The following is a 24,984-nucleotide window of genomic DNA, read 5'->3' on the forward strand; positions in this document are numbered from 1 at the left end:
TTCTCCTCCCCAACCACACCCCAACCTCTTCCTGATCAGGGACTCCAGCCCTTCTTTTCAGAGTAAATGAAAATCTACCTTTTTTTGCCACTTGAATCCAATTTGGTTTCTCTTTCTTAGTTCTGATGAGGGGTATCAGATCTAAAATTTTAACTGTTTCTCCTTCATGTTTTTCGAGCATTTTCTCATTTTATTTTATTTGTTTTTACTGTAGACCCAGTAAACCAAACCATTGACATCCTTGGATTCAAGGAATAAACAGCAGTGCATCAAGGGAAGAGAATTTTAAAAAAAACTAAGTCTGAGTTAATCGCATCATTTAAATGTTTCAAAATGTTCCCCTCAACCCAAGAAACAAATGTTGACTGCCTTTTGCAAATTATTAAAATTAATATATTCACATTATTTCTCTGCAATTTTGTCTAATATGTCCACAAGTAAACTGCAGTTTTAAAACTTGTCCCACAATTTACACAGGCTTAACATTCAAGCAACTTTAGATTTTCTATGAAAATATACCAAAATTCAAGTGCCTGCCTTAAAATGGAGAAGAGAATAATAACACATCAACACAATCTCTTTCCAAAAATATGCAGAGATGTGCATAAATCACTAAAGTTTTAGGAGGCTTGCATGCATTGCACTTCACAGATGATTTTAAAAAGTTCCTTATCTAAAGATGAGCACATTAATATCACTGGGTTCCCATGCCTCTGAAGCAGATGTAAGAAGCTTTACTCTTTAAGAGCAACCTGAAGAAACTCTTAAGATTAAATAAAAGGAAAATCAATAATTTTATTAAATTTTAATAATCCACTAACCAACAAACACACCACCAATGTTCTGAGTTCAAATGACAGTTGCGTTTCTATGGAAACCTAATGCAACCAGTAACAAGTTTTGACTTGCAGCAGAACTGAGACATGAACAGAGACATTCACCCTTACATAGGAAGGGGAAAAAAAACTTACTTCAGCTTCAGAATAATCTATTGTGTGCTGGACATTTTTGCAGCATTGTTAGTTACATTTGGACTATTTCATCAGATTCATTATTACTGAATTCAATTAGAGACACGAGAAACTGCATATGCTGCAATCTGTAGAAATTTTTAAATAAAATTTAAATTTAGACATACAGCAGGGTAATTGACACTTCCAGTCCATGAGTCCGTGCCACCCAAATACACCAATTAACCTACAATCCTTGTATGTTTTTGAAGGGTGGGAGGAAACTGGAGTACTCGAAGGAAACCAACGCAGACATGGGAAGAATGTCCTTACAGACAGCACCAGACTCAATCAACTATGCTAACCCCTAATATAGGTAGATAAGGTAACTGATTTGAAGAGCACCGATGCTCTGTCTACAAAAGCTATCTCGACTATTCATTTGCATTTCATTTCAAGTTTCTTTTCCATTCTTAGAGTGACCATTCTGGCCTCCGTTTCTCATTGTCACGGTGAGGTTAGCTGCTGACCAGAGGAATGGCACCTTGTGTGGCACTTGGCTAGCCTACACTAATTATTACACTAATTTAACCAATGGTACGGACTTAATGGTTTTGAATGACCTGCTTCCCCACTTTCTCCAGGGAACCCAGGATTTTTCTATCTTCTCCCTTTGTTTACCTTTTCCATTTCTCTTTCCCTTTATTGCCTTCTCCAGTCTTGTTCCATCTGCCTCCTCATCCATGTGCCTGTCTACCCTTGATTCATCTCTCATATCCCCTTCCCCCACCTGATTTCATCTGTCCAGTGATGTTTTCTTATCTAGTTCCATCCATCATCTACCAGCCTCTTTAACACCTTCTTCCTGCTCTTTTCTCCAGCTTCTTTTTTTCCCAGATGTTTTCCTTTTGGCCTGGAAGTCAGCCTGAAGAAAACGGAGTCCTCCATCAGCCAGCTCCCCACCATGACTGCCAGCCCCCCCACATCTCCATCGGGCACACAAAACTCAAAACGGTCAACCAGTTTACCTATCTCGGCTGCACCATTTCATCAGATGCAAGGATCGACAACGAGATAAACAGACTCGCCAAGGCAAATAGCGCCTTTGGAAGACTACACAAAAGAGTCTGGAGAAACAACCAACTGAAAAACCTCACAAAGATTAGTGTATGCAGAGCAGTTGTCATACCCACACTCCTGTTCGGTTCCGAATCATGGATCCTCTACCGGCACCACCTACGGCTCCTAGAACGCTTCCACCAGTGTTGTCTCCGCTCCATCCTCAACATTCATTGGAGCGCCTTCATCCCTAACATCGAAGTACTCGAGATGGCAGAGGCCGACAGCATCGAGTCCACGCTGCTGAAAATCCAGCTGCGCTGGGTGGGTCACGTCTCCAGAATGGAGGACCATCGCCTTCCCAAGATCGTGTTATATGGCGAGCTCGCCACTGGCCACCGTGACAGATGTGCACCAAAGAAGAGGTACAAGGACTGCCTAAAGAAATCTCTTGGTGCCTGCCACATTGACCACCGCCAGTGGGCTGATATCGCCTCAAACCGTGCATCTTGGTGCCTCACAGTTCAGCGGGCAGCAACCTCCTTTGAAGAAGACCACAGAGCCCACCTCACTGACAAAAGACAAAGGATGAAAAACCCAACACCCAACCCCAACCAACCAATTTTCCCCTGCAACCGTGTCTGCCTGTCCCGCATTGGACTTGTCAGCCACAAACGAGCCTGCAGCTGACGTGGACATTTACCCCCTCCATAAATCTTCGTCCGCGAAGCCAAGCCAAAGAAGAAGCCTCTCTTTAATCATCCCTTCTCCCATATGCCGCACCTGCCCATCACCCCCTCATCTGGTTTCACCTATTACCTAACAAGCCTCTGACCCACTTAACCCTCTCTCCTACACATGACTTCTTGCTCCACTCTGTCGATGCAGGGTCTTGACATGAAGTAGATGCATCCACAGATGCTGCTTAATCTGCTTAGTTCTTCTTGCAGTTCATTTTTATTTGCACTAAAATCTGTTCATACGTTGCTTAATTTAAAAAATCAGAAATCAAAATTTAGATTGTAATGTTTGAATAAGGACCTCAAGTCTGATTTTATAGCCTCAATTAAATTGTTTGTGGTAGATTGAAAGAGACTTTTCATTTGGCTACCAAAATAAAGCATCTCCAGACAGTTTAACAGAACAATGGTTGACATTAATCTCAATGACACAACAATAAATCGGTTGGAAAACTCTCTTATAGTCATTCTCATATTGTTCTTTTTAAGACAGAAATTGGGGATTCCAAGGTTGGGACACAATCAAGTTTTTATTGCCATGAACAAGTCATGAAAAAAAACCCACCAAATTTCATGACTTGTTCATGACAATAAATTCTGATTCTGAAGTTCACCTTGATTCTTGAGTAGAGGCAAAGATTCAAATTTCCCATTTGTCCTGCAGATTAATGCCACTCCAGTGGAGAGCTTGATGGAGTCCAAGCATCTCAATTACTGAGCTGCAGTATACAGAGGATGCTTGCATGTGCACACTCAGAAGATGGCCTCCAGGTCATTGTTGGAATTTGTAATGGCAAGCCTTATACTATAAGATAAAGGTTCAATCTGTCTCTGCTGCACAGCAGGGCTTCTGAAAGTGATGGTGCCACCTCTTAATGAAGTGTCAGGATTGACCATTGCCTCTCATGTACCATTACATGCTTTGGCAATCTGAGGTAAAAAGAATCTATAACCTATTTAAACTCAGCATTAATCTCTGCTCTTCTGCATGCTTAAAAAAATGGATCACCAACAACAAGAGCACCTCAATACATTGGGAAGGTGCCAGTGATATTGTTTCCATGAAATCTTCCACATGTTGCCTGTATAAGAAAAACAAATCAAAGTCCACTCTCAGAATAATCCCAACTTTGAGACTAATTGCACACAGTCAGCTCTAATGTGTGGCCCATATCATCTGCATGCCTGAGGGAAGATCAGGCAGGCACTACTTTGAGCTCACCCAGCAAGTTATTTTCAAGAGAAGAGAAATAAATATTTCAGGAATGTTCTTTCATTCCTTGATAGGACATAATACCTAATTGTTATCTGGGAAACCTTAGTTTCCAACCACTGAAAAAAGAGGAGGGGGTCCTTGGAAGGCACTGACCACCGACTTCCTTTTAAAGCAGCATATGAAGATCAAGCAAAATGTAGCACAGTCAGGGAGTTCAACACTTCAGCTGCCTTTTCACCAAACAGAACTGGAGTGGAGCCAATTCATCCTCAGTCCCAGGGAGCCACCTGATGCGACAATCAAGTTATTACAGATAAGACAATTCCAATCCCCATTTCAATTAGCTTACAAATGGAAGTATTCCACTGACAATACTAATACTTCATCCCTCCACACCATCCTGACCCACATGGAGAAAGATGCCTCATGGTCCGCGCTGCTGCTCATCGACTTCAGCACAACCATACCCCAGAGACTGGTGGAGAAGATGTCCTCACTCGGACTCGACATCTTTCTCTCTTACTGGATTTTGGACTTCCTAACAGAAAGACCATAATCTGTCCAGATTGGCAGCAGAAATGTCGAGCACCATCATGCTTGAGCACTGGCACCCCTCAGGGCTGTGTGCTCAGCCTTCTCCTGTTCATGCTACTGACCCAAAACTGCAATGCAAATCCAGCTCCATCAAGTTTGCAGAAGAAAAAAAATCATGACTACCAGCCATCATCCTGTCAACTTTCTATAGGTGCTCTATCAAGAGCATCCTGGCTGGCTGCATCACAATGTGATACAGTCGCTGTAAAGCATTGGATCGAATGTCAAACCACAGGACCATAAAAGCAGCAGAGAGGATCACTGAAGTCTCCATCCCCCCATTCCCATCACATCAATGTGATTTACTGCAATCATTATCTAAAGAGAGCTCACAAAATCTGTAAGGACCCTCCCACCCTGCATAAAGCATCTTCCAGCTTCTCTCAGGAAAGAGATTCAGAAGCATTAGAATCAGATCCAACAGGCTGAGGAAAAGCTTCTTCCCACAGGGAGTCTGACCAGAGAACACTTTTATCAGGTTGCACTGTTATAATTGGATGATAAATAAACTTGAACTTGAAAATTATATGCTAAACATTTTAGAACATTCAAAATGTGTAACTACCCAAGTCTCGGTCCTGCTATTCTGAAACTCTGGTTTCTGAAAATATGCACATGAAATTACTTGTAATAATAAATTTGTGGTAGTGTAAACCACATTTTGCTGACATCTGGGTAATGATTTATTTTAAATTTCACCCCCAATTTGCTACCTTTGCATTCAATGGATCATTCTTCACAATTGCTGCCAACGACAAGAGTCTGCCACCAGTCATGCATTTCCCTCCCATCCCTCCCATCCACTTTTAAGCATTTTAATAAGATCACACCCTTTCTGATTGCTGGTCTCTCTTCCAAACTGATCATTGTCCTTCTTATGACACTTCCCCATGCAAAAGTCCTTTCATCTATTCTATTCCCATCATTCCAACTTTTCCATTTGAAGCAGTGATTCACTTACACTTCCAATCTAATTTAGTGCATTTGATGTTCACAATGTGAACACAGGTACTCAACCTATAAGAATGACCCAGAACTCCCAGTTGACTGCCACTACCTCTCCATCCCATTCCCACTATTATGCACCTATCTGTGGGCTACTGCAATTCTTCTCTTTCTTTCTTTTTTGGCTTGGCTTCGTGGATGAAGATTTATGGAGGGGTAATGTCCACGTCAGCTGCAGGTTCGTTTGTGGCTGACAAGTTCGATGCGGGACAGGCAGACACGGTTGCAGTGGTTGCAAGGGAAAATTGGTGGGTTGGGGTTGGGTTTTTCCTCCTTTGTCTTTTGTCAGTGAGGTGGGCTCTGCGGTCTTCTTCAAAGGAGGTTGCTGCCCGCCAAACTGTTAGGCGCCAAGATGCACGGTTTGAGGCAATATCAGCCCACTGGCGGTGGTCAATGTGGCAGGCACCAAAAGATTTCTTTAGGCAGTCCTTGTACCTCTTCTTTGGTGCACCTCTGTCACGGTGGCCAGTGGAGAGCTCGCCATATAACATGATCTTGGGAAGACGATGGTCCTCCATTCTGAAGACGTGACCTACCCAGCACAGTTGGATCTTCAGCAGCATGGATTCGATGCTGTCGGCCTCTGCCATCTCGAGTACTTAGATGTTAGGGATGAACTCGCTCCAATGAATGTTGAGGATGGAGCGGAGACAACGCTGGTGGAAACGTTCTAGGAGCCGTAGGTGATGCCGGTAGAGGACCCATGATTCGGAGCCGAACAGGAGTGTGGGTATGACAACTGCTCTGCATACACTAATCTTTGTGAGGTTTTTCAGTTGGTTGTTTCTCCAGACTCTTTTGTGTAGTCTTCCAAAGGCGCTATTTGCCTTGGCGAGTCTGTTGTCTATCTCGTTGTCGATCCTTGCATCCGATGAAATGGTGCAGCCGAGATAGGTAAACTGGTTGACCGTTTTGAGTTTTGTGTGCCCGATGGAGATGTGGGGGTCTGGCAGTCATGGTGGGGAGCTGGCTGATGGAGGACCTCAGTTTTCTTCAGGCTGACTTCCAGGCCAAACATTTTGGCAGTTTCCGCAAAACAGGACGTCAAATGCTGAAGAACTGGCTCTGAATGGGCAACTAAAGCGGCATCGTCTGCAAAGAGTAGTTCACAGACAAGTTGCTCTTGTGTCTTGGTGTGAGCTTGCAGGCGCCTCAGATTGAAGAGACTGCCATCCATGTGGTACCAGATGTAAACAGCGTCTTCATTGTTGAGGTCTTTCATGGCTTGTTTCAGCATCATGCTGAAAAATATTGAAAAGAGGGTTGGTGCGAGAATGCAGCCTTGCTTCACGCCATTGTTAATGGAGAAGGGTTCAGAGAGCTCATTGCTGTATCTGACCCAACCTTGTTGGTTTTCATGCAGTTGGATAACCATGTTGAGGAACTTTGGGGGGCATCCGAGGCGCTCTAGTATTTGCCAAAGCCCTTTCCTGCTCACGGTGTCGAAGGCTTTGGTGAGGTCAACAAAGGTGATGTAGAGTCCTTTGTTTTGTTCTCTGCACTATTCTTGGAGCTGTCTGAGGGCAAAGACATTTTCCTGTTTGCGCAAAAGCCGCACTGTGATTCTGGGAGAACATTCTCGGCGACACTAGGTATTATTCTATTTAGGAGAATCCTAGCGAAGATTTTGCCTGCTCTCCACTGCAATTATACCACACTAATAAAACATACTCCAATGCAAAACTGAGGCAAGACCCCTCATTTCTCTCTGGACACATTGCAGCTTTCGAAGCGCAATATCAAATTCAACATTAGGTCTCGCTCTTTCTTGCACACTGAATCGGAATTGTCTATTTCTGTCAGTTAACTTTCTGTGATCTAGCTCAGTTTATCACTCTCCATTGCTGTAGTTTGACATGCCAAACATGTCCCACAACCCTGCTTTCAGCAGCAAACACCACATATTTAAAAAACGTGATCTGCCTTTTAACGGTCACACTAACCCATTTGATCTCTCTGTATTCATTTTCCTATCCATCTCTTTCCCTCCCCATCCCCCACAGCTTAAAAGTAACACATCTTTTCTCTTTCCCAGTTTGAATATTCGCCAGAAGCTAACATTTCACTGACGATGCTATAGCTTTGTCCCTTAACTCCATCTTGTCCCATCTGGACATTGAAGCCTCATACACCAGACTGCTGTTCATTGACTGTGGGATTCCACACCCCTCTGTAAATGGTTCTGGATTTCCGAATAGAAAGACCACAGACTGCCCGGGTTGGGAGCAGAATGTTGGGTACCATCTCACTGAGCATTAGCACATCACAGGGCTATGTGCTCAGCCTGCTCCTGTTCAAACTATTGAACCACGACTACATCACAAGATCCAGCTCCAACAGTGTCATCAAATTTGCAGATGACGACAACAGTTGGCCTCATCACAGTGCGGTACAGTTGCTGCAGGACCATAGAGTGGCAGAGGGGATCACTGGAGCCTCCCTCCCTCCCATCAAAATGATATACCAAGGTCATTGTCTGAAGAGGGCATGCAAAATCATTGAGGACCCCTTCCATCCTGCACACAGAATCTTTCAACTATTCCCATTGGGAAAGAGTCACAGGAATATCAGAACCAGTACCACCAGGCTGAGAAACAGCTTCATCACACAGGCAATGAGAATACTGAACTACCAAAGAACTGCTCACAATAACCATCTGAGATTCTCATACATTCACAAAACAATATTTATTTGTATATATGAATACTTGTCCTGCATATGTATTACTGTCTGAATACGCATTATGTCTGGTTGTGTGTCTGCATGTTTTGCACCAAGGACCGGAAAATGCTGTTTTGTCAGATTGTTCTTGAGCAATCTTATGATAAACTTGACTTGAAAAAGGGACTTGGACCAGAAATATTGACTGTTTCTCTTCTCACTGACATTGCCAGGCCAGGTTTCTGCCTCCAGATTAAAGTCTTGTTTAACTTTCCATCATTACTAGTCAAGCCTAACCATTCCTCTCTCAGCAAAACTACCACTTGATCATCTGTCAGAATATCCCATGACCCCTGAAGCATCTGCCTGACATTCTCTCCAGTCTTCACCTCCACACTATTCTCTCTCTCTGACACACTCACCATTCCACTACTATCTCTTCAATTTTAACTTTCCTTCATTCCTTCTCACGACATTCAAACCAAACCCACACCCTCAAATCACTCCTCCCAGCATAACTCTTTCCAATTGCCACTCCAGCTCTGACCCCATCCTGAGCATCAACCCAGCAATTCCCACATCATTCCCTTGTTCTTCAATATCACTCCAACTCATTTCCTTTCTTGACCTCCTATAAGCAATTGAAAGCCAAGTGCACAGGAAGTAACCCTGGAAATGATAGGCCAGTGAGCAAGATGTCAGTTGTAGTTAAATTACTGGAAAGTGTTCAACGAGATCGGATATACGTATTTGGATAAATGGGTACTGATTAGAGATAATCAACATGGCTCTGTGCATGATAGGTCATGTTTAACCAAGCTTATGATGAAGGAAAGACTGCGATGTTGTCTACATGGACTTTACTAAGGCCTTTAACAGGGTCCCACATGAGAGATTAGTCATGAAGGTTTAGATGCTAGGTATTCATGGTGCAGTAGTAAAATGAATTCAACAATCTCTGGATGGGAGAAGGCAGAGAGTGGTGGTGGATTATTACTTCTCAGACTGGAGGCCTGTGACGTGGTGTGCCTCAGGGATCAGTGCTGGGACCATTGACGTTTATCATATATATCAATGATCTGGTTGACAATGTGATAAATTGGATCAGCAAGTTTCCAGATGACACTAAGATTAGAGGTGTTGTGGACAGCGAAGATGGTTTTCAAAGCTTATTGAGGGATCTGGACCAGCTGGACAAATGGGCAGAAAAATGGCAGATGGAATTTAATACAGACAAATATGAGGTGTTGCATATTTGAAGGGCAAACCAAGAAAAGACATACACAGTAAATGGTCAGGCACTGAGTAGTGCAGTAGAACAGAGGGATCTGGGAATACAGACACACAATTTTGTAAAAATGGTGTCACAGGTGGATAGGGTTGTAAAGAGAGCTTTTGGCATATTGGCTTTCATAAATCCAAGTATTGAGTATAGAAATTGGGATGCTATAGTAAAGTTATACAATTTGGAGCAATATCTACAGGAAAGATATTAATATGATTGAAAGAGTGCAGAGATTTACAAGGATGCTGCCTGGACTTCAGGAATAGAGTTATAGGGAAAGGTTAAACATGTTAGGACTTTATTCCCTGGAGCATAGAACAATGAGGAGAGATTTGATAGAGGTATTTAAAATTAGGAGGGGGATAGACAGAGTAAATTTAGGTAGGCTATTTTCCCCTGAGGGCACGTGAGAAACAAACTAGAGGACATGCATCAAGGATGAAAAGGGAAAAGATTAGGGGGAATTTCTTCACACAGAGAGTGGTGGGAGTGTGGAACAAGCTGCCAGCTGAAGTGGTGAATGCAGGCTCAATTTTAATATTTAAGAATTTGGACAGATACATGGATGAGAGGGGGATGAGGGCTATGGACTGGGTGCAGGTCAGTAGGAAGGGACAGAAAAATGGTTCCATGCAGATTAGAAGGGGTCTGTTTCTGTGCTGTGATATTCTATAATTCCTAGGGCCAATTCTATCAAACCCTAAGCCTAACATACAGCAGAAAAGTCAAACCTCCTCTCAGCAGTCCAGCCCAAGAAGAATCACAGGCTAACTTTTCCAACATTTTGTATCCTTACGGTAACATAACGATCAGAACCATTTCCAGAGAAGTCCAAGTAATGTTTGGGTCATAGTGAACAAGTGCATTGCCTGGAAATAATGCCCATTTGTGATTATCTGTATAAAGGGCTTACTAATCAGCATCCTTACTTCTAGTAAATTGTGAATTATTAAACAAAAATCCATTCTTCCTTTTCTCCAGTATGATGCCAATTTTTCAAGCACCACATTAACTCCTTCTTGCCTTTACTAATTACCTGCCCACCTGCAAGGTTATTAATCCATTCCTGTATTTGGCACTGCTTCCCTTGTATCAAGAACACCCTAGTATCACATATATTTTATGTGACCCATAAACTTGTTATATTTCTGAATCCATATTCCAAATTGCTTGATTAAATTGTGAACCTCTGCACTGATCCATGTGGAACACCACCAATTAAAGAAAACATTTAGTCCTATTAAATCCAGAAGTCATTTCGGCTTTGTTTTATAACCAATATGCTATATGTACCACAATTTATCCCTAATTCAACATATTCTGATCTTAGTCATTTACCAGTTAATCAACATTTTTCAAAAAAATTCAAATATATTACAGCTGTACATTGCCTTTTTCCACCTGTTATTTCTTCAAGAAATTCAATAAAGTAGATGAAACCTTCCTCTTTTTGAAAAAAAATCAATGCTGACCATTTTATTTTTGGCTTCTAAATGTTTTCCTATTACATCTTGAGAAAGGATTATCTTTCCAACCACTGACATTAAGCTGACTTGTCCATAGCTTTCAGGATTTGTTCCATCATTCTTTTTAAATACAGGAATCGCATTAGCTGCCCACCAGTCCACTTATATGATGCCTTTTTCTAATGAATTTTTATGTAATTCCTCTGCTATCACTTCCACACCTCCTTTCAATAAGTATGGATAAAATCCATCCAGATCAAGGAATTTATTCTTCTAATTAGTTTATCATTTATCCAATGTCACATTCATCATGTTAAGGAATTATTTAATCTTTGTTTCTTTGCCAGTGTTCTAAAGTGAAAAGCTTTTTTAAAAAAACACTACAATTATTTTCTGCATTCTCTTTCGCTGCCCTCAAATATCCATCTACTCACTAATTTACCTTTGTCTTTAGACATATATTTGTCTATCCTTCTTCATGAATTCACATCATGCCAGTATAATTTGCCTTTTTTTTTTAAAATATAGAATATATAGCTTTGGCATTCAATTTATAAATATTTTAGATAATGTCATTATATTTTATTTCTGGTAAATTTTTAGTTTCTCTCTAATTCTATTCCCACCCTCCAGTAAACCATACATTTTCTTTGCTTGTTTCCTCGCAATATTTACCTGTGTTGGTTACTTTTGTCTTGTGGCTCCTCTGCACTTATTATTGGTTCATTTCCCATTATCAGGTCCAGCATTATTACTTATTCAGAACTTTTAAATTACTGGGTTAGAAAGAAATTTGCACAAATTTTGAATATTTAATTTATGCTCCCTGAATTGAATTCAGTAATCATTTCATGTTCTTTACTTATTTCATATATTTTCATCCTTTTTTTTGTTATTTGCATTTCTAAAATAACAAAGGAGGAAGAATATGTGAAATGAGTTAAAAAATATTTTATTATCCAAACAGGTATTTCATTGGATTCATAAAGCTGAAATCCTATCATATAGGTAGGGAAGAGGTTGTGATGGGAGGAATTGGGATGAGGACAGGGATGGAATTTGGAGCAAAAGGTTCTTTATCTTATGATTTTAAGTCCATGAAATGTTTCAATGTAAATGGCTGAAATAGAGAGCACATTATCTGTTAAAGAAGTATTCGAAGAATTCTTTGATGTCATAACTTGCATTTGTTTTCAGGTCCTTTTCTAATTTTCTCCTAACATTCCTATCATTTTTCTTTTACCAGTGTAATTTTGAATCCATCGACTCTATGTGAAAAGTGATTGGATCATTTCAGGTCAAGTGTAGAAAAAAAAGTTGCCTTTCAAGACTCCCTGATGAACTGAATTAGGAAGACTTTATTCCTATTTTATACAGGTAAATTGATCCTAAACCCCCTTTAATATCAGCTCCTTTATTTTTCTTTCATCCTTCTAATGTAATATTTATCATTATTCTGGTAGGCCTGCAGCTGACTCCAGTCTTCGCCTGAGTAATTTTCTTTAGCTTCACATTGATGGCTTCATGCAGTATCACAACTTTTTTTCCCCCCCCCCCTAGTGATTGTCTCTTAAACATCCCAACATTCTTTTATCTTGCATTGTGGTACATGCCTTCATATGTATTAGGTGCATATATGTCATACAATGCATATTTTTAGGAGATTTTATTGTTATATCACAAGTACAACATACAAATACATCAAAATTAATTCTTGCTGCAGATTCCCAACTACACCAACAGTTGTATAAATTGTTACTATAAAGCACCAGGAGATAAAATAAAGATGATAACAAAAGAAGGATAAATATTCACAGTTGTAATTGTTGCGAAGAAAAAGTAATGTTTCAGTAATGCAGACAGATGTTTTGGTGGCCCTGGAGTGGTTTATGATTAGAATTAGGGTAGTACAGGGATGATCAGAAGCCTGATAACTTAGGAATAAAACTGTTCTTGAACCAAATGGTAATGGACCTCAGGCTTTAGTTCCTTTCATCTGAAACATTTCAGAAACGCAAGGCTCCATACCTAATGTGGGTCAATGGTGTTTGTGTAAGTGTATACAATGGGATGTTTGGATTTGTTGGGCTAAAGTATCTGTTTTTCTGCTATACAAATTTATAAAATTTCTGGAAGATAGTTTTAGGGTTTGATTCATTAATTCCCTTCAGAATTGGAAAGAGTTATTTTGAAACTGCTGGCTCATTAGTGGTTGGGTGGTGAATAAAAAAACCAAGGCCTATTACCATCAATAACAAATATGTGCAAGTAACTGCCAATGCAAGTATAAGCACATATGACTTCAATAATACAGCAATAACCACACTTTAAAAAGTAATTTATCAACTATGTATAGCTTTGGACATTACAGAGATGATCATAGATACTTTACAGTGCAAATCTTTTTCCTCAACACAGTTCAAAAAAATACCTGGTTTAGATTTTAAGTGCAATATAGATCATGTTTAAATTATCGAATGCAGCAGATGACACATCCAAACAAAGATGCAATGTTTCCAAGCTCTAATAATGCCATAATTTAATCACCTACTTATCCAAGCCCAATGGAAAAAAAGAATGAAACAGAATGTTCTCCTCAACAAATAAGAGTTATAAAAGTAGTACCTTTCTTTCGATTAACTTGCTGATTAATATAGTGATTTCCTATGTCAAACTTGATTTCACACAAACATGCCCTTGACTACAATTCATCTCTTATATTTCCTTACAACATAGATTGCATCAGAAACCAAATTGAAATGAATACTCCTTTTGCATTGAGAATGTAAAAACACTAGGACAAGATAAATCTCAATTCCTCACAACTGCGATTGAAATTATTGTATTCAGTTACTTTAGAATTTAAGACTACTAAAGTCTAGTGAATAGTGAAAGCTCCACTCAGATGGAGAGAAGTTAGTTCATTCTCCAACACAGGAAGTCACCTGATGATAATGGATTTCTATAGATGCAAAGTATAGCATACACAAGGAATTATTAAAAAAAAGGTACTGGGCATAGATATTCACATGAATCTAATTGATACTTGAAATGAAGTTACACAAATATGTCAATCTGAACACAGCTTATGAGCAAGAGATGGAATTATATGGGCATAAAGTCAAGACCTCAGGTCAGAATCTGCAAATTCAACTCAACCAATTAATTTTAACATCTTTGTGTAGAGTTTCTGAACTATATAACAAGCATAGTACATGCCTTGTCCATTTCTCATACCATTTAAAGATGATGAGAGAAGTTTTAAATGAATTTTTCTAATTTGTATTTACAATGGAGAAGGCCACGAAAATTGGGTAATCAGAATTTACAGTACAATTCCAATTATCTGAAATTGGATTCTCCAAAATCCTCAATTATCTGAAATTTTTTCAAAGCTAAATTGACCAGAGACCTCTGGCTCCTAGTGGCAGCAACAGACCTCAGGCTTCTGGCTCAAGCAGGGCCTTGGTGAGGAGGTAAGTGATCGGTGGTGACTTAAAAGTTTTCTCGTTGTTTGTTATTGTATAAACACTGTTACAATGGATTTGCTGTTGCGACTGGGCTGTTTTTAAAAAATAACCAGTTCACAAAAAAAGTTATCCGAAACAGGCGAGGTCTCGACCATTTTGGATAATCAGAGTTGTTCTTTATTGTCATGAACAAGTCGTGAAACTCGGTGTTTTGCAGCAGAATCACAGTGAAAACATTCATATTATAAACCATCTTACAACAATAATATAAACAAAAATAATAGTGCATGAAAAGTAAGGCAGTGCCCTTGATTCATTGATTATTCAGGAGTCTGTCCTTGTGCTGCTCAGCGCTCGCCTTTAGGCTCCTGTATCTTTTCCCCAATGGTAGCAGGGTGAAGAGGGCATGGCCTAGGCCAGTAGTTCTCAACGCTTTTCTTTCTACTCACATACCACTTTAAGTATTCCCTATGCCATAGGTGCTCTGTGATTAGTAAGGGATTGCTTAAGGTGGTATGTGAGTGGAAAGAAAAAGTTTAAAAACCACTGTTTTAATCATACCTAATTGATTTGTTATGTGCACGGTTTCATAACTCCAAAGGAAATGGGCTAATGACAATTTTTCTCAAGCAAAACATTTCAGTAACAATTGGGTCTAGAGCAGTGATTCTCAACCTTCCCTTCCCACCCACAAACCACCTTAAGCAATTTGTTACTAATCACTGAACACCGATGGCATAGGGATTACTTAAAGTGGTATGTGAGTGGAAAGAAAAAGGTTCAGAACCACTAGCCTGGATGGTGGGGGTCTTTGAGGACAGAAACTGCTTTTTTAAGACACAACCTCATGTAGATGTCATTGATGTTGCAGGCCAAATTAACAACCTTCTGGAGATTTTCTTTTCCTGAGATTTGGCACCTCCATACCAGACAGAGTTGCAACCAGCCAAAATCCTCTCCATGGTACACCTGTGCAAGTTTTCAAGAGTCTTTGGTGACAAATCAAATCTCCTCAAACATTTCACAAAGTACAGCCGCTGGTGAGCCTTCTTCATGCTTGGAGGCTCAAGGACAGATCCTCAGAGATGTTGATACTCAGGAATTTGAAGTTCTTGACCTTTTCCACTACTGAATCCTTGATGAGGTCTGGATTGTGTTCCCCTGACTTCCTTCTGGTCTACAATCTTCTCCTTGATTTTATGAACATTGAGAGCAAGGTGTTTGTGTGACACCATTCAAAGAACTGATCTCCCTCCCTCCTGGACGCTTCCTCATTGCTGTTTGTGATACTGCTGACAATTGTGGTGTCACAATTGTAGATAGCAAACCTGTAGATAGCATTGGAATTGTGCCTGACCACACAGTCATGGGTGTATAATGAGTCGAGCAATGGGCTAAGCCCGCATCCTTGGGGTGCACCTGTGTTGATGATTAGTGAGGAGGAGAAGCTGTTTCCGATTCATACTGTCTGTGGTCTTCCGATGAGACAGTGAAGGATCCAGTTGCAGAGTGGGGTAAGAGGCCAAGAATTTGTAACTTATTGACCAGCACTGAGGGAATAATGGTATTGAAGGCTGAGCTATAGTTGAAAAAAAGCAGCTGTATGATGGAATTTCTCTTTTCAAGGTGATCTAGAGCTGAATGGAGAGCCAACAAAATTCTATACACTGTGGAATGATTGTAACGATAAGCGAATTTGAGTGGATCCAGATCTTTGCTTAGGTACATGTTAATTCTGGCCATGATCAGCCTCTCAAACCATTTAATGAGGAAAGCATTAATTTGGAAATCACTAGCTAATTACTAGGAAATTAAATAATGACATCTTGAAACATATCTGCATTACAAGTGTGGAGGCACTGTCAGTCCTAAAGCATATCAAGTCGAATAAGCCCCTGGTGTCTGACAACTGTATCCTCGGATATTGTGAGAAGTTATATAATTGCTGGGGTGCTGGCAGAGAGATCTTTATCATTGTTAACCACAGGTGGGGTTTCAGAAGACAGTAGGGTGGCTAATGTTGTGGCTTTATTTAAGAAGGACTCTAAGGGCAAGCCATGGAACTTTTGGCCAAAGGGCTTAACATCAATGCTGGGATGATTACTTGAGGGATTATGAGGGAGATATGAATCGACGTGAACTATCAGGAGCATTGTCTGAAGAAGGCACGCAAAATCATTGAGGATTCCTTCCACTTTGCACACAGCATCTTTCTGCTGCTCCTGTCGGGGAGCATCAGAGCCACTAGGCTGAGAAACAGCTTCTTCTCACAGGCAGTGAAAATGCTGAACAACCAAAAAAACTGCACACACTAACCATCCAAGACTCATTTGTACAAAGCAATATTTATTTATTTTTACAGATATAACACTTCTCCTGCTTATGTATTATTTGCCTGTATGTGTGTTACGTCTGGTTGAGTGTTTGCATGTTTTTACACCAAGGACCAGGTGATGCTGTTTCATCAGGTTGCACTTGTCCAATCAGATGACAATAAACTTCACTTGAAAAAGCAAGGACTGATTATGGAGAGTCGGCATAACTTTATACATGGGAAAGTCTGTCTCACAAATTTGTTCGGTACTTGTTTGAAAAAGGCCTAAAGAATTGACAAGGGAATGGTGGTCGATGCTATTCACAAGGACTTTAGCAAAGTCTTGAACAAGGTCTGATTTGGAAGCTTAGATCACATGGAGTTCAGAGGGAGCTAGACAACTGGATGCTAAATTGTCTTGGAGACAGGGCACGTTAGTTTTTCCAGATTGGAGGCCTGTTACCAGCAGTGTACCACATGAATTAGAGTTAGAACCATTGACGTTAATTGTCCGCACAAATGACTTGGTTGAAAATGGAACATTTACAAAGACTCCTAGTTTGGAAAGGTTTAGAGGATTATGGGCCAAATGCAGGCAAAAAATAGGACTAGCTCAGGTGGGAAGCATGGGGTTGGCATGGATGAATATAGCTAAGATTACAGATCGCAATTGAAAACTGGTGGTCTATCAGATATTGGCGAGCACAACGTTGACGGCACCAGGATTTAATGACACCTTTGCGGAATTTTCTTCAGGGGGAAAAAGGATATACTTATTCCCATAATACTAGGAAGAACTGGCAGCTCCCAGCAAGAGTAAAGGCTGAAAAGATGGACAGTGGGAGCAAAGAATCAAGTACTTTGAATGCAACTCAATGAACCAATTGGAAAAGGAAACATTATTCACTGACTGTCTGAACTAGATCCTGTGTTGAAGCATTATCTCCCTTCACCACACTCTCTCAGCTTTTTAAGTATTTCTATCACATTGTTCTTTATGGAACCAGCAACAAACAGCTTTCATTCTCACGACAATTCTTATCCATCCTCAAATGCCATCAACTCAAGTGACATGCAAGTGGAAAGATGCTGTGCCACCAATCAGATCAGGGATGAGAGATGGATTTGTACTGAAATAACATATGGTACCAAATTTAATTTACCTCTGACTCGTCTGTGGATTCCTCGTAGTTTTGAGATTCCTGCAAAAAACAAATAGCTACAATTAAAGCATTGACTGGTTAATTAATTACTTCAAAAGAGGACAATCCAATGTAGTGAAAAGACAAAGAAACAGAATCGAAGTACACTACTTCAATGAAAGATCATCCACACAAGAATATCAAGCAGGAAGTTGCCTCATGTGTATAAACTTCAACTGTGGTTTCACTGTTGCACATACATTTGGAGGAGTTTCATCATTTAGAATTTGCAATGTATAAAATTGAATAATGGCAGGAGGCTTAAAAAGTACTCCTTCCATTGATTGGCTTAACAGGCAATATCAAGGGCTATTAAGCATAACCACAGTTTGTGGAACTGCATAATAAATTTTCTCGTTACCTCAAGTATCATTCCAAACCATTTACCAGTCATTCTCAACCTTGATATAAAGTAGCAGATTTTTTTTGACTGTGAGATCATTGAATCCATTTCTATCCTTGCATGGTAAGTATGCTTCAACCAGATATCAGAGTAATAAATAATATTCAAATAACCTTTCATTCAACAATGCCTCATGAAATGATTAAATTAAGAAACTTTATCTCCACCACTTGACCCCAGTAACTCATCCACGCAATGGTTAAGATGAAGTTTCTCAATTGTGATCACAAAATTTGTTGAAATGATGTTTCTGCACTAAATATCAATGTACAAGTCACAGAACTGAACACATAACTGAAAGTGTAATTTTACCACACTGCCCCAATTGCTAAAATATCAAAAGCAGAAACAATGCACCAAAAGAAATTGTATTGTTTATAATCAATGAATTCATTTTCAAATTATCTATCCATTTTAATGGTAAAGATACAAGATGGAAACTCAATTTATTTTCATCAGAAATTAAATCCAAGAACAAAATGAGGAAAATTAAAAAATATATCCAAAGGAAAAGAAAATAGCACACTTAGACAAGCCAAAACTCAGAGCCTTACAGCTCAAGAAATGGCCAACTGATTGCCTGTCAAGCCATGTTCAACGATTGATTGCGCCACGTGCTGCTGAGAGGTTGATGGAAACAACAGCAACACAGAGGATTTTTTTTCATTGCCCTCATAAACATACTGTGGATGATTCAGCATCTGGGTACAGCATGAGTTCTCTGGCTTTATTGGGGAGGAGTTGACTTTCTACAGCAGGGCTTCCCAAACTTGTTAGCTCGTGGAATTCTTGGGGAGCACTTGGAAATCATGGAACCCATAGTTATGAATCTGAAGCCTACTGTAAGGTAAAAACATCATGAGATGGGACCGGAGAAGGAGTCACCCAGTACTAAAGAGTAACAGAATGCAGATGTGACCTTGTACACTCAAGATAAGCTTTGCACTAACAAGAATGATGTGCAGCAGACTAACAGAGAAGGATAGCAACAGTTTATTCATTGAACAATGTAATGGTATGATAATTTACTAAGTACGTATCCTGAGGTATAAAAAAAACACCACTTGCAGATAACGGCAGAATGCGCCTTCTCCAACTAACACTGTTAGTTGCAAGTGTTACAATCCGGCAATAAAGAACAAAGAACCTTGATTTCGACTCAGTCTGGTGTTTGACTCACTCATTCATGAACAAAGCAGACCTAACACTACCGGAAGTAGAATAGTGTTATCTTCTGGTTCAAGCGTGGTCGAGTCCAATTTAAATTATTTTTCTTAATCAGTAAGCAATCTGAGGCAGTGCTTACAAAATCCCTTTTCTTCAGAATATGATCATTTTGTTTCAACTGAACATTAACCAAATTGCAAATACAAATATCACTGACCTCCCAGACCTTCCAGAAATGGGTTTCCAACCTGTATCCAACCGGCCACCAGCTGGTTCTGGCAATGTCTCTGATACAGGTATCCACCTCGGATCTGGCTGCCTGCAAGTGGAGCTCGTGATGCCTCTGACATGGGTTTGCATCCCAGCCCCTGATGCCCACAGGCCCAAGCTTCCAACACCTTCATCGCTAACCCCTGACCACACCGACCAGGTGCTGGAGCCACTGTCACCTCTGCCGGAGACCCTGACTGCAAACATACCATAGACCCTGACACCTCTATCGATACAGGTCCCGATCAATACCATTCTGGCACCCATGCCAATTCCATCATCAGTTCCCATACCAACCTCAGTGAGGAAGTGTGGGGGGGGTGGGGGAAGAGAGGGAGAGACAGTTTAAATTTTAAAAATGTAGCCAGCCTCACGCCAAAAATAATCCATGTCTCATTGGTTGAAAATTTCCTCTGGAGGCCTGATGTCTGCGCTGACATCTGCACTGTTGACTTCAGGCCTCAAGATGCCATTTTGTTTTGTTAACATCGAGGCAACTATTTAGAAACACAGGTAAAAAGTAATTTAAATTTAAATTAAATAAAAATCTATTACAAGTTTTAGTTATTATGACCCATTTCAGGTTCCATGGAACCCAGTTTGGGGAATGCTGTTCTTGAGTGAGTGATGGTTTTTTCCAAGATAATGGATTCAGTTTGTTCTTTGCTCTTCACCTTTTGTTTTTGTTCTTTGCATCCAAGGGTCCCCTAAAGTGCAACTGTGATAGGTACAGATTCTATCACCAATGTGTATATTTCCATAGGTACAGATGGTAGTGTAGGATGACTGTGATTGGCTGAGAGTGTAGCCACACCTACTGGCAGGTCTTAAAGGATTGCTCCTAGCCAGACCAGGTCATTCTGGACTGGTCGACCTACTTATGATATGCTCCAGTCTTTTAGTTAAAAAAAGCCTTGGTTTCGATCAACAAGTCTTTGGTTCTTTTGACGCGCACTACAGCAGCAAATCCTGGTTTTCTCTCGATCCTGGGGAAAGTCATATCTCATGAAGATACTGAGCAGCATCACAGCCAATCTGCCATTACTAGACTTCACTTCTTTATATACTCTGTGTAAAGTTTTTTTTTCCCAAATATACTCTTCTCCATAATTTTCTTTCCTGTTATTAGCTTGAGGACCTTCAGTTTTAAGCAGTCAGGGTGCTCGGTTGTCAGTGTGCTCAGTTGTCAGCTGTAAAAAGACTGGAAATGGTAGGCAGGTCTGATGATGCTCTAATAATGTAGTTCATTTGATAGTTTTACAGATTTTTTTTTTTTTACATATGTACTTGGCCTTTTTGTCAGTGGGAGAAGAGCACAACTCCCTTGATTACATTTCCTCACACACTGTCCCCTGCAAGCATTCTATCCCCTTCTCTCAATTTATCGGTCTCCACCCATCTGTTCCCAAGATGAGGTCTTCCAGGTCACATCTTCTGAAATATCTATCTTTTTCCAGAAACATGGCTTCCCCTCCACCACCATTAACTCAGCCCAAACCCCATTTCCTCCATTTCCTGCTCATCTGCCCATGCCGACCTGCCCCCAGGTGCAACAAACGTAGAATCCCTCTTATCCTCATCAGCCTCCACATCCAATAAATTAACCTCCCGAATTTCCAACACTTGCAAAGGATCCCTCTATCAGACACATCTTCCCTTCTCCTCCTTCCGTATGGTCTGCCCCCTCCATGACTCTCTTGTGCACTCATCCCTCTCCGCCAATCTCCCACCACCACCCCCCTCAACCTTATCTTGTGGCCGCAGGAGGTGCAACAATTGCATCCACACCTCCCCACTCACCACAGCCCAGGGCCCCAAACACTTGCTGCAGGACTGATTTACTGCATTTGGAGTTTGTACAGGGTTTGCAGTTTAATTGGTACATTTGGGCAACATGGGGTTGTGGGCCAGAAGGGCATGTTACAGAGGTGCATGTATAAATTTAAAATTTTAAAAATTAAATGTAAATTGATACTTAAAGGGTGAATTCAATGCCAGGGTCAGAAATAATGGAATCATCTGAAAAGGTGCAAGAAGTAGAGAGTAAGCAGAGCTATCTTTGCAGAGTCCTTGGAACAGTCTTGCCTTAACTAACTCACATTTTAGAGACAATTATACTACTTTGTAGCAACACCGGCAATACAAGCACTGACACGATTAAAACAAAAAAAAAACACAAGGAAGTCTACTTCATGAACACCATGACAATTACTGAAGAATCGCCTTTGCCAACCTGACTCCAAAACAAGATATGCTATCACAAGAAAACAGTTCATGTCTCAAGAACATTGCAAAAAAGCAATTCAAGCAGGCCCTTGCACAGAAGCTGATAACCCCAAACCAACAGAGCCACACTGGGTTGTCTTTAGATCCATCATAATTAGCATCTATAAAGATTAGCTTCACTATCAGAGAACATCAGAGCAGATCTAAAGAGAGCCATGAGAATCAGGAGCTAACTAATCATGGACATACTGTAATAGATTGGAAACCCAACACATCAAGGGATATTAAAAAGTTCTGAAAACACATGAAAGCCAAAGTCCAACAGAATTTTTTTTTAGATTACAGAAAAATAACCAACTTTTTAGGTGACAGTGCAAAGTGTCCAGGAGGTCCAAAATTATGAAGACAATCACAGCATATGTGGATTCTTCAGCACTGAAAAGATCATACAGACCCCAGTCCACTGACAGCCAAGTATGGTCAGCATCTGATATCAGAAATTCAAAGAACTTTCAACGATATCAAAGAACCTTAGACTCCTGAGACCAGTCATACCCTCAACTCCAGACCAATTTTATGTCCATATGACAATCAACAACAAAAAAAAATCACAAGCCCTCAGGAAACTGTACTCCTGCAGAAATTTTAAAATTTAAAGATAAGCCTCACTGCCAAATTTCCCTCATCTGGAAGAAGTAGGAAACATCAAAGATCTCAGATGCATCATAAAAGACTATGGTTTGGGGGGTGGGGGTGGGGGGTGGAATCATCAGAGGGATCTTCAACTACATCCTCCCAGGGAGGGCTAACCCCTAAATCAGAGTGCATCCTCTCTTCCCATCATGAAGGGCATTTACAATACTCGATGCAGGCAAAAGGCAATAAACATTTTGAAGGACTCTACCACCCCTCAAGTAAACTGTTTTCCCTTCTGCCGTCTCATAGGAGGTACTGCAGCACTCAGGCTCTTACGTCCAGATTGGGCAACAGCTTTTTTCCCCAAGCCATCAGACTCCTGAACTCCCAGAACGTTTGGAGATAGGTACTGTAGACTGTTAATGTACAAGTCTTAATATTTAAAATGTGTTGAACTTCTATTCCAACTTATATTTATGTAAATATGCTCCATGATGCTGAAGAAACATGATCTTGTCTTTACCATGTGCGCATAGTATGAATGATAAATAAAGGTGACGACTTGAGACACATAATAGACACAACCTTTACTACACAACAATAGATTTTACTTATACTGCATAACAACCACATACACATTATTTCTTAACATAAAACTTATGACTGGTTCAATCAGAGATGGCAGAAAATACTTTTCATTGTAATCACCCTCAGATAGGTCTATATAACTATCACTTTTACTGATTAATTCAGAACAGTCCGATGGGCAAACAACACCATTAACATTCCTGATGCCAGATTCCAGTCAGTCGCAGCAAGGGTTAACCAGATAGACAGGAAATATCCCCCACCCCTCTATTCAATGCCAACTTGAACTAGCTTTAACCTAAGGGTACAGCTGGCCCATGACGACTCAAATGGAGAGGAAACTGGGAAACTCGAGTCCCTTCATCAGAAGGGCCTCCATTCTGCGTTAAATAGCGTAAAGAGCAAGAGCATCCGACTTAAATAGTCACCCATCCCCTTGGTCAAGCATTTCAAGTTCCCTTTGAGGTACAGGCAGGAGGTCCCACTTTAGAGGCAAGTCATACAACTCCAGGGGACTGCCTGAGACAGGATACATAGTTGCGTTTACAAACCCAACACTGTACTCTTCAGAAAAGGCAATGGGAACAACGGCAACAGAACACGATTTGTTACTGCAACGATTGCTGAATGATTAAAAGGAAAACGACAAGCTCATGTGGTCTCAGCCCTCGACGATATGTGGGATTCCGCAGAAACTCAACACCGAGGACTCCCTCCCTCAGACTTGCTGCCTCCTCCACGCCACTGCCAACCCACCATTTCTGCAGGAGTGTCACATGGACAACTACTCCGAGGAGCAAGAGCATTCATCTTCAGCACAACCCAATTTCTCTGTTTACCTGCTCCACTTCCGCCATGGTGCTCGGGGAAATCACGACGTCACGTGAAGGCTCCTCAAGTCGCACTTCCGCCTAATGAGCGATGGCTGATGGGAGCTGTAGTCCGCCGGCGTCAAATCTCGACTAAAACGGGGAGTGGAAATGGTAAGAAGCTCGAACATTAAAGACTATAGTTCAGACTTTTAATGCAGGCTTTTACATTTCAATTACAAAGAGTGGCAATAAGTCTGACCTTTCATTCGACGTTCCGAATGCATTCAGGTGTTCCAACCATTGGAAAGTTGGTGAATTTGGGAAACTATCAAGACCCAGACGACATGTTGACTGACTATCTCGATGGACACGACCCTCCAATTTCACCTTGTTCACTTCAGATTCTCGTGTCGACATTTCTTGTATTTTTTTTAAGAAGCCTTAGCATACCTGAATGTAATCATTAAATAAAATCTCTTAAAATCACAAGAGGATCCAGATAAATTGTATATCTTGATTCTGATGGATCATACAAGTGGTGACGTCTGTCAACATCCCCTCAAAAATGCATGATGAGCGGGGAGCAGGTCACCTGCCCTCATTAATGCCTCTTCCTCGCCCATATGATCCTGGCTGGTTTGCCCAGGGCAGGTCTTTTGTTGTGTGTGCTCATACCAGATGATTCTCAGTTCCCTTGAGTTAAAAAAATATATATTCCTTCATATCCCAGCTTTACCAAGAACTACAAAGCACATTTGAATCCCATTGCTTTACCAAGAACTACAAAGCACATTTGAATCCCATTTTATTGGATTTTTTGAAATTTGTGCAAAATCAAATTGCCCTTTTTTTTGACAATTCCACCTCTGAGGTCTCTGGTTTAGTAACCTGGGATTCCTTTTAAGCACACATTAAAAGTC

The 24,984-nt window shown here is 40.6% G+C and overlaps 2 protein-coding genes across 8 annotated transcripts in view; one reads left to right on the forward strand and one right to left on the reverse strand.

The window, feature by feature from the left end:
* vps41 (VPS41 subunit of HOPS complex) overlaps positions 1-24,155 on the reverse strand; it is a 191,659-nt gene extending 167,504 nt beyond the window's left edge. For 4 of the 7 annotated variants that reach the window (XM_069920644.1, XM_069920649.1, XM_069920643.1 and 1 more), the window contains exons 1-2: positions 24,009-24,091; positions 17,924-17,962 (exon numbers count right to left, since the gene is read on the reverse strand). In XM_069920644.1, coding sequence (XP_069776745.1) covers positions 17,924-17,962; positions 24,009-24,062 — 93 coding nt within the window. In that variant the 5' untranslated portion in view covers positions 24,063-24,091. Of the gene's footprint in view, positions 1-17,923; positions 17,963-24,008 lie in introns of those variants that run through there. The other 3 variants (XM_069920645.1, XM_069920646.1, XM_069920648.1) reach the window with 3 other exon arrangements.
* The window catches only part of pou6f2 (POU class 6 homeobox 2), a 652,592-nt gene continuing 651,078 nt past the window's right edge, over positions 23,471-24,984 (forward strand). Inside the window, exon 1 of the mRNA XM_069920652.1 lies at positions 23,471-24,235. Coding sequence (XP_069776753.1) covers positions 24,233-24,235 — 3 coding nt within the window. The 5' untranslated portion in view covers positions 23,471-24,232. The remainder of the gene's footprint in view (positions 24,236-24,984) is intronic.

This window comes from Narcine bancroftii, chromosome 2 (assembly GCF_036971445.1).
Source record: "Narcine bancroftii isolate sNarBan1 chromosome 2, sNarBan1.hap1, whole genome shotgun sequence".
Classification (NCBI taxonomy): domain Eukaryota; kingdom Metazoa; phylum Chordata; class Chondrichthyes; order Torpediniformes; family Narcinidae; genus Narcine; species Narcine bancroftii.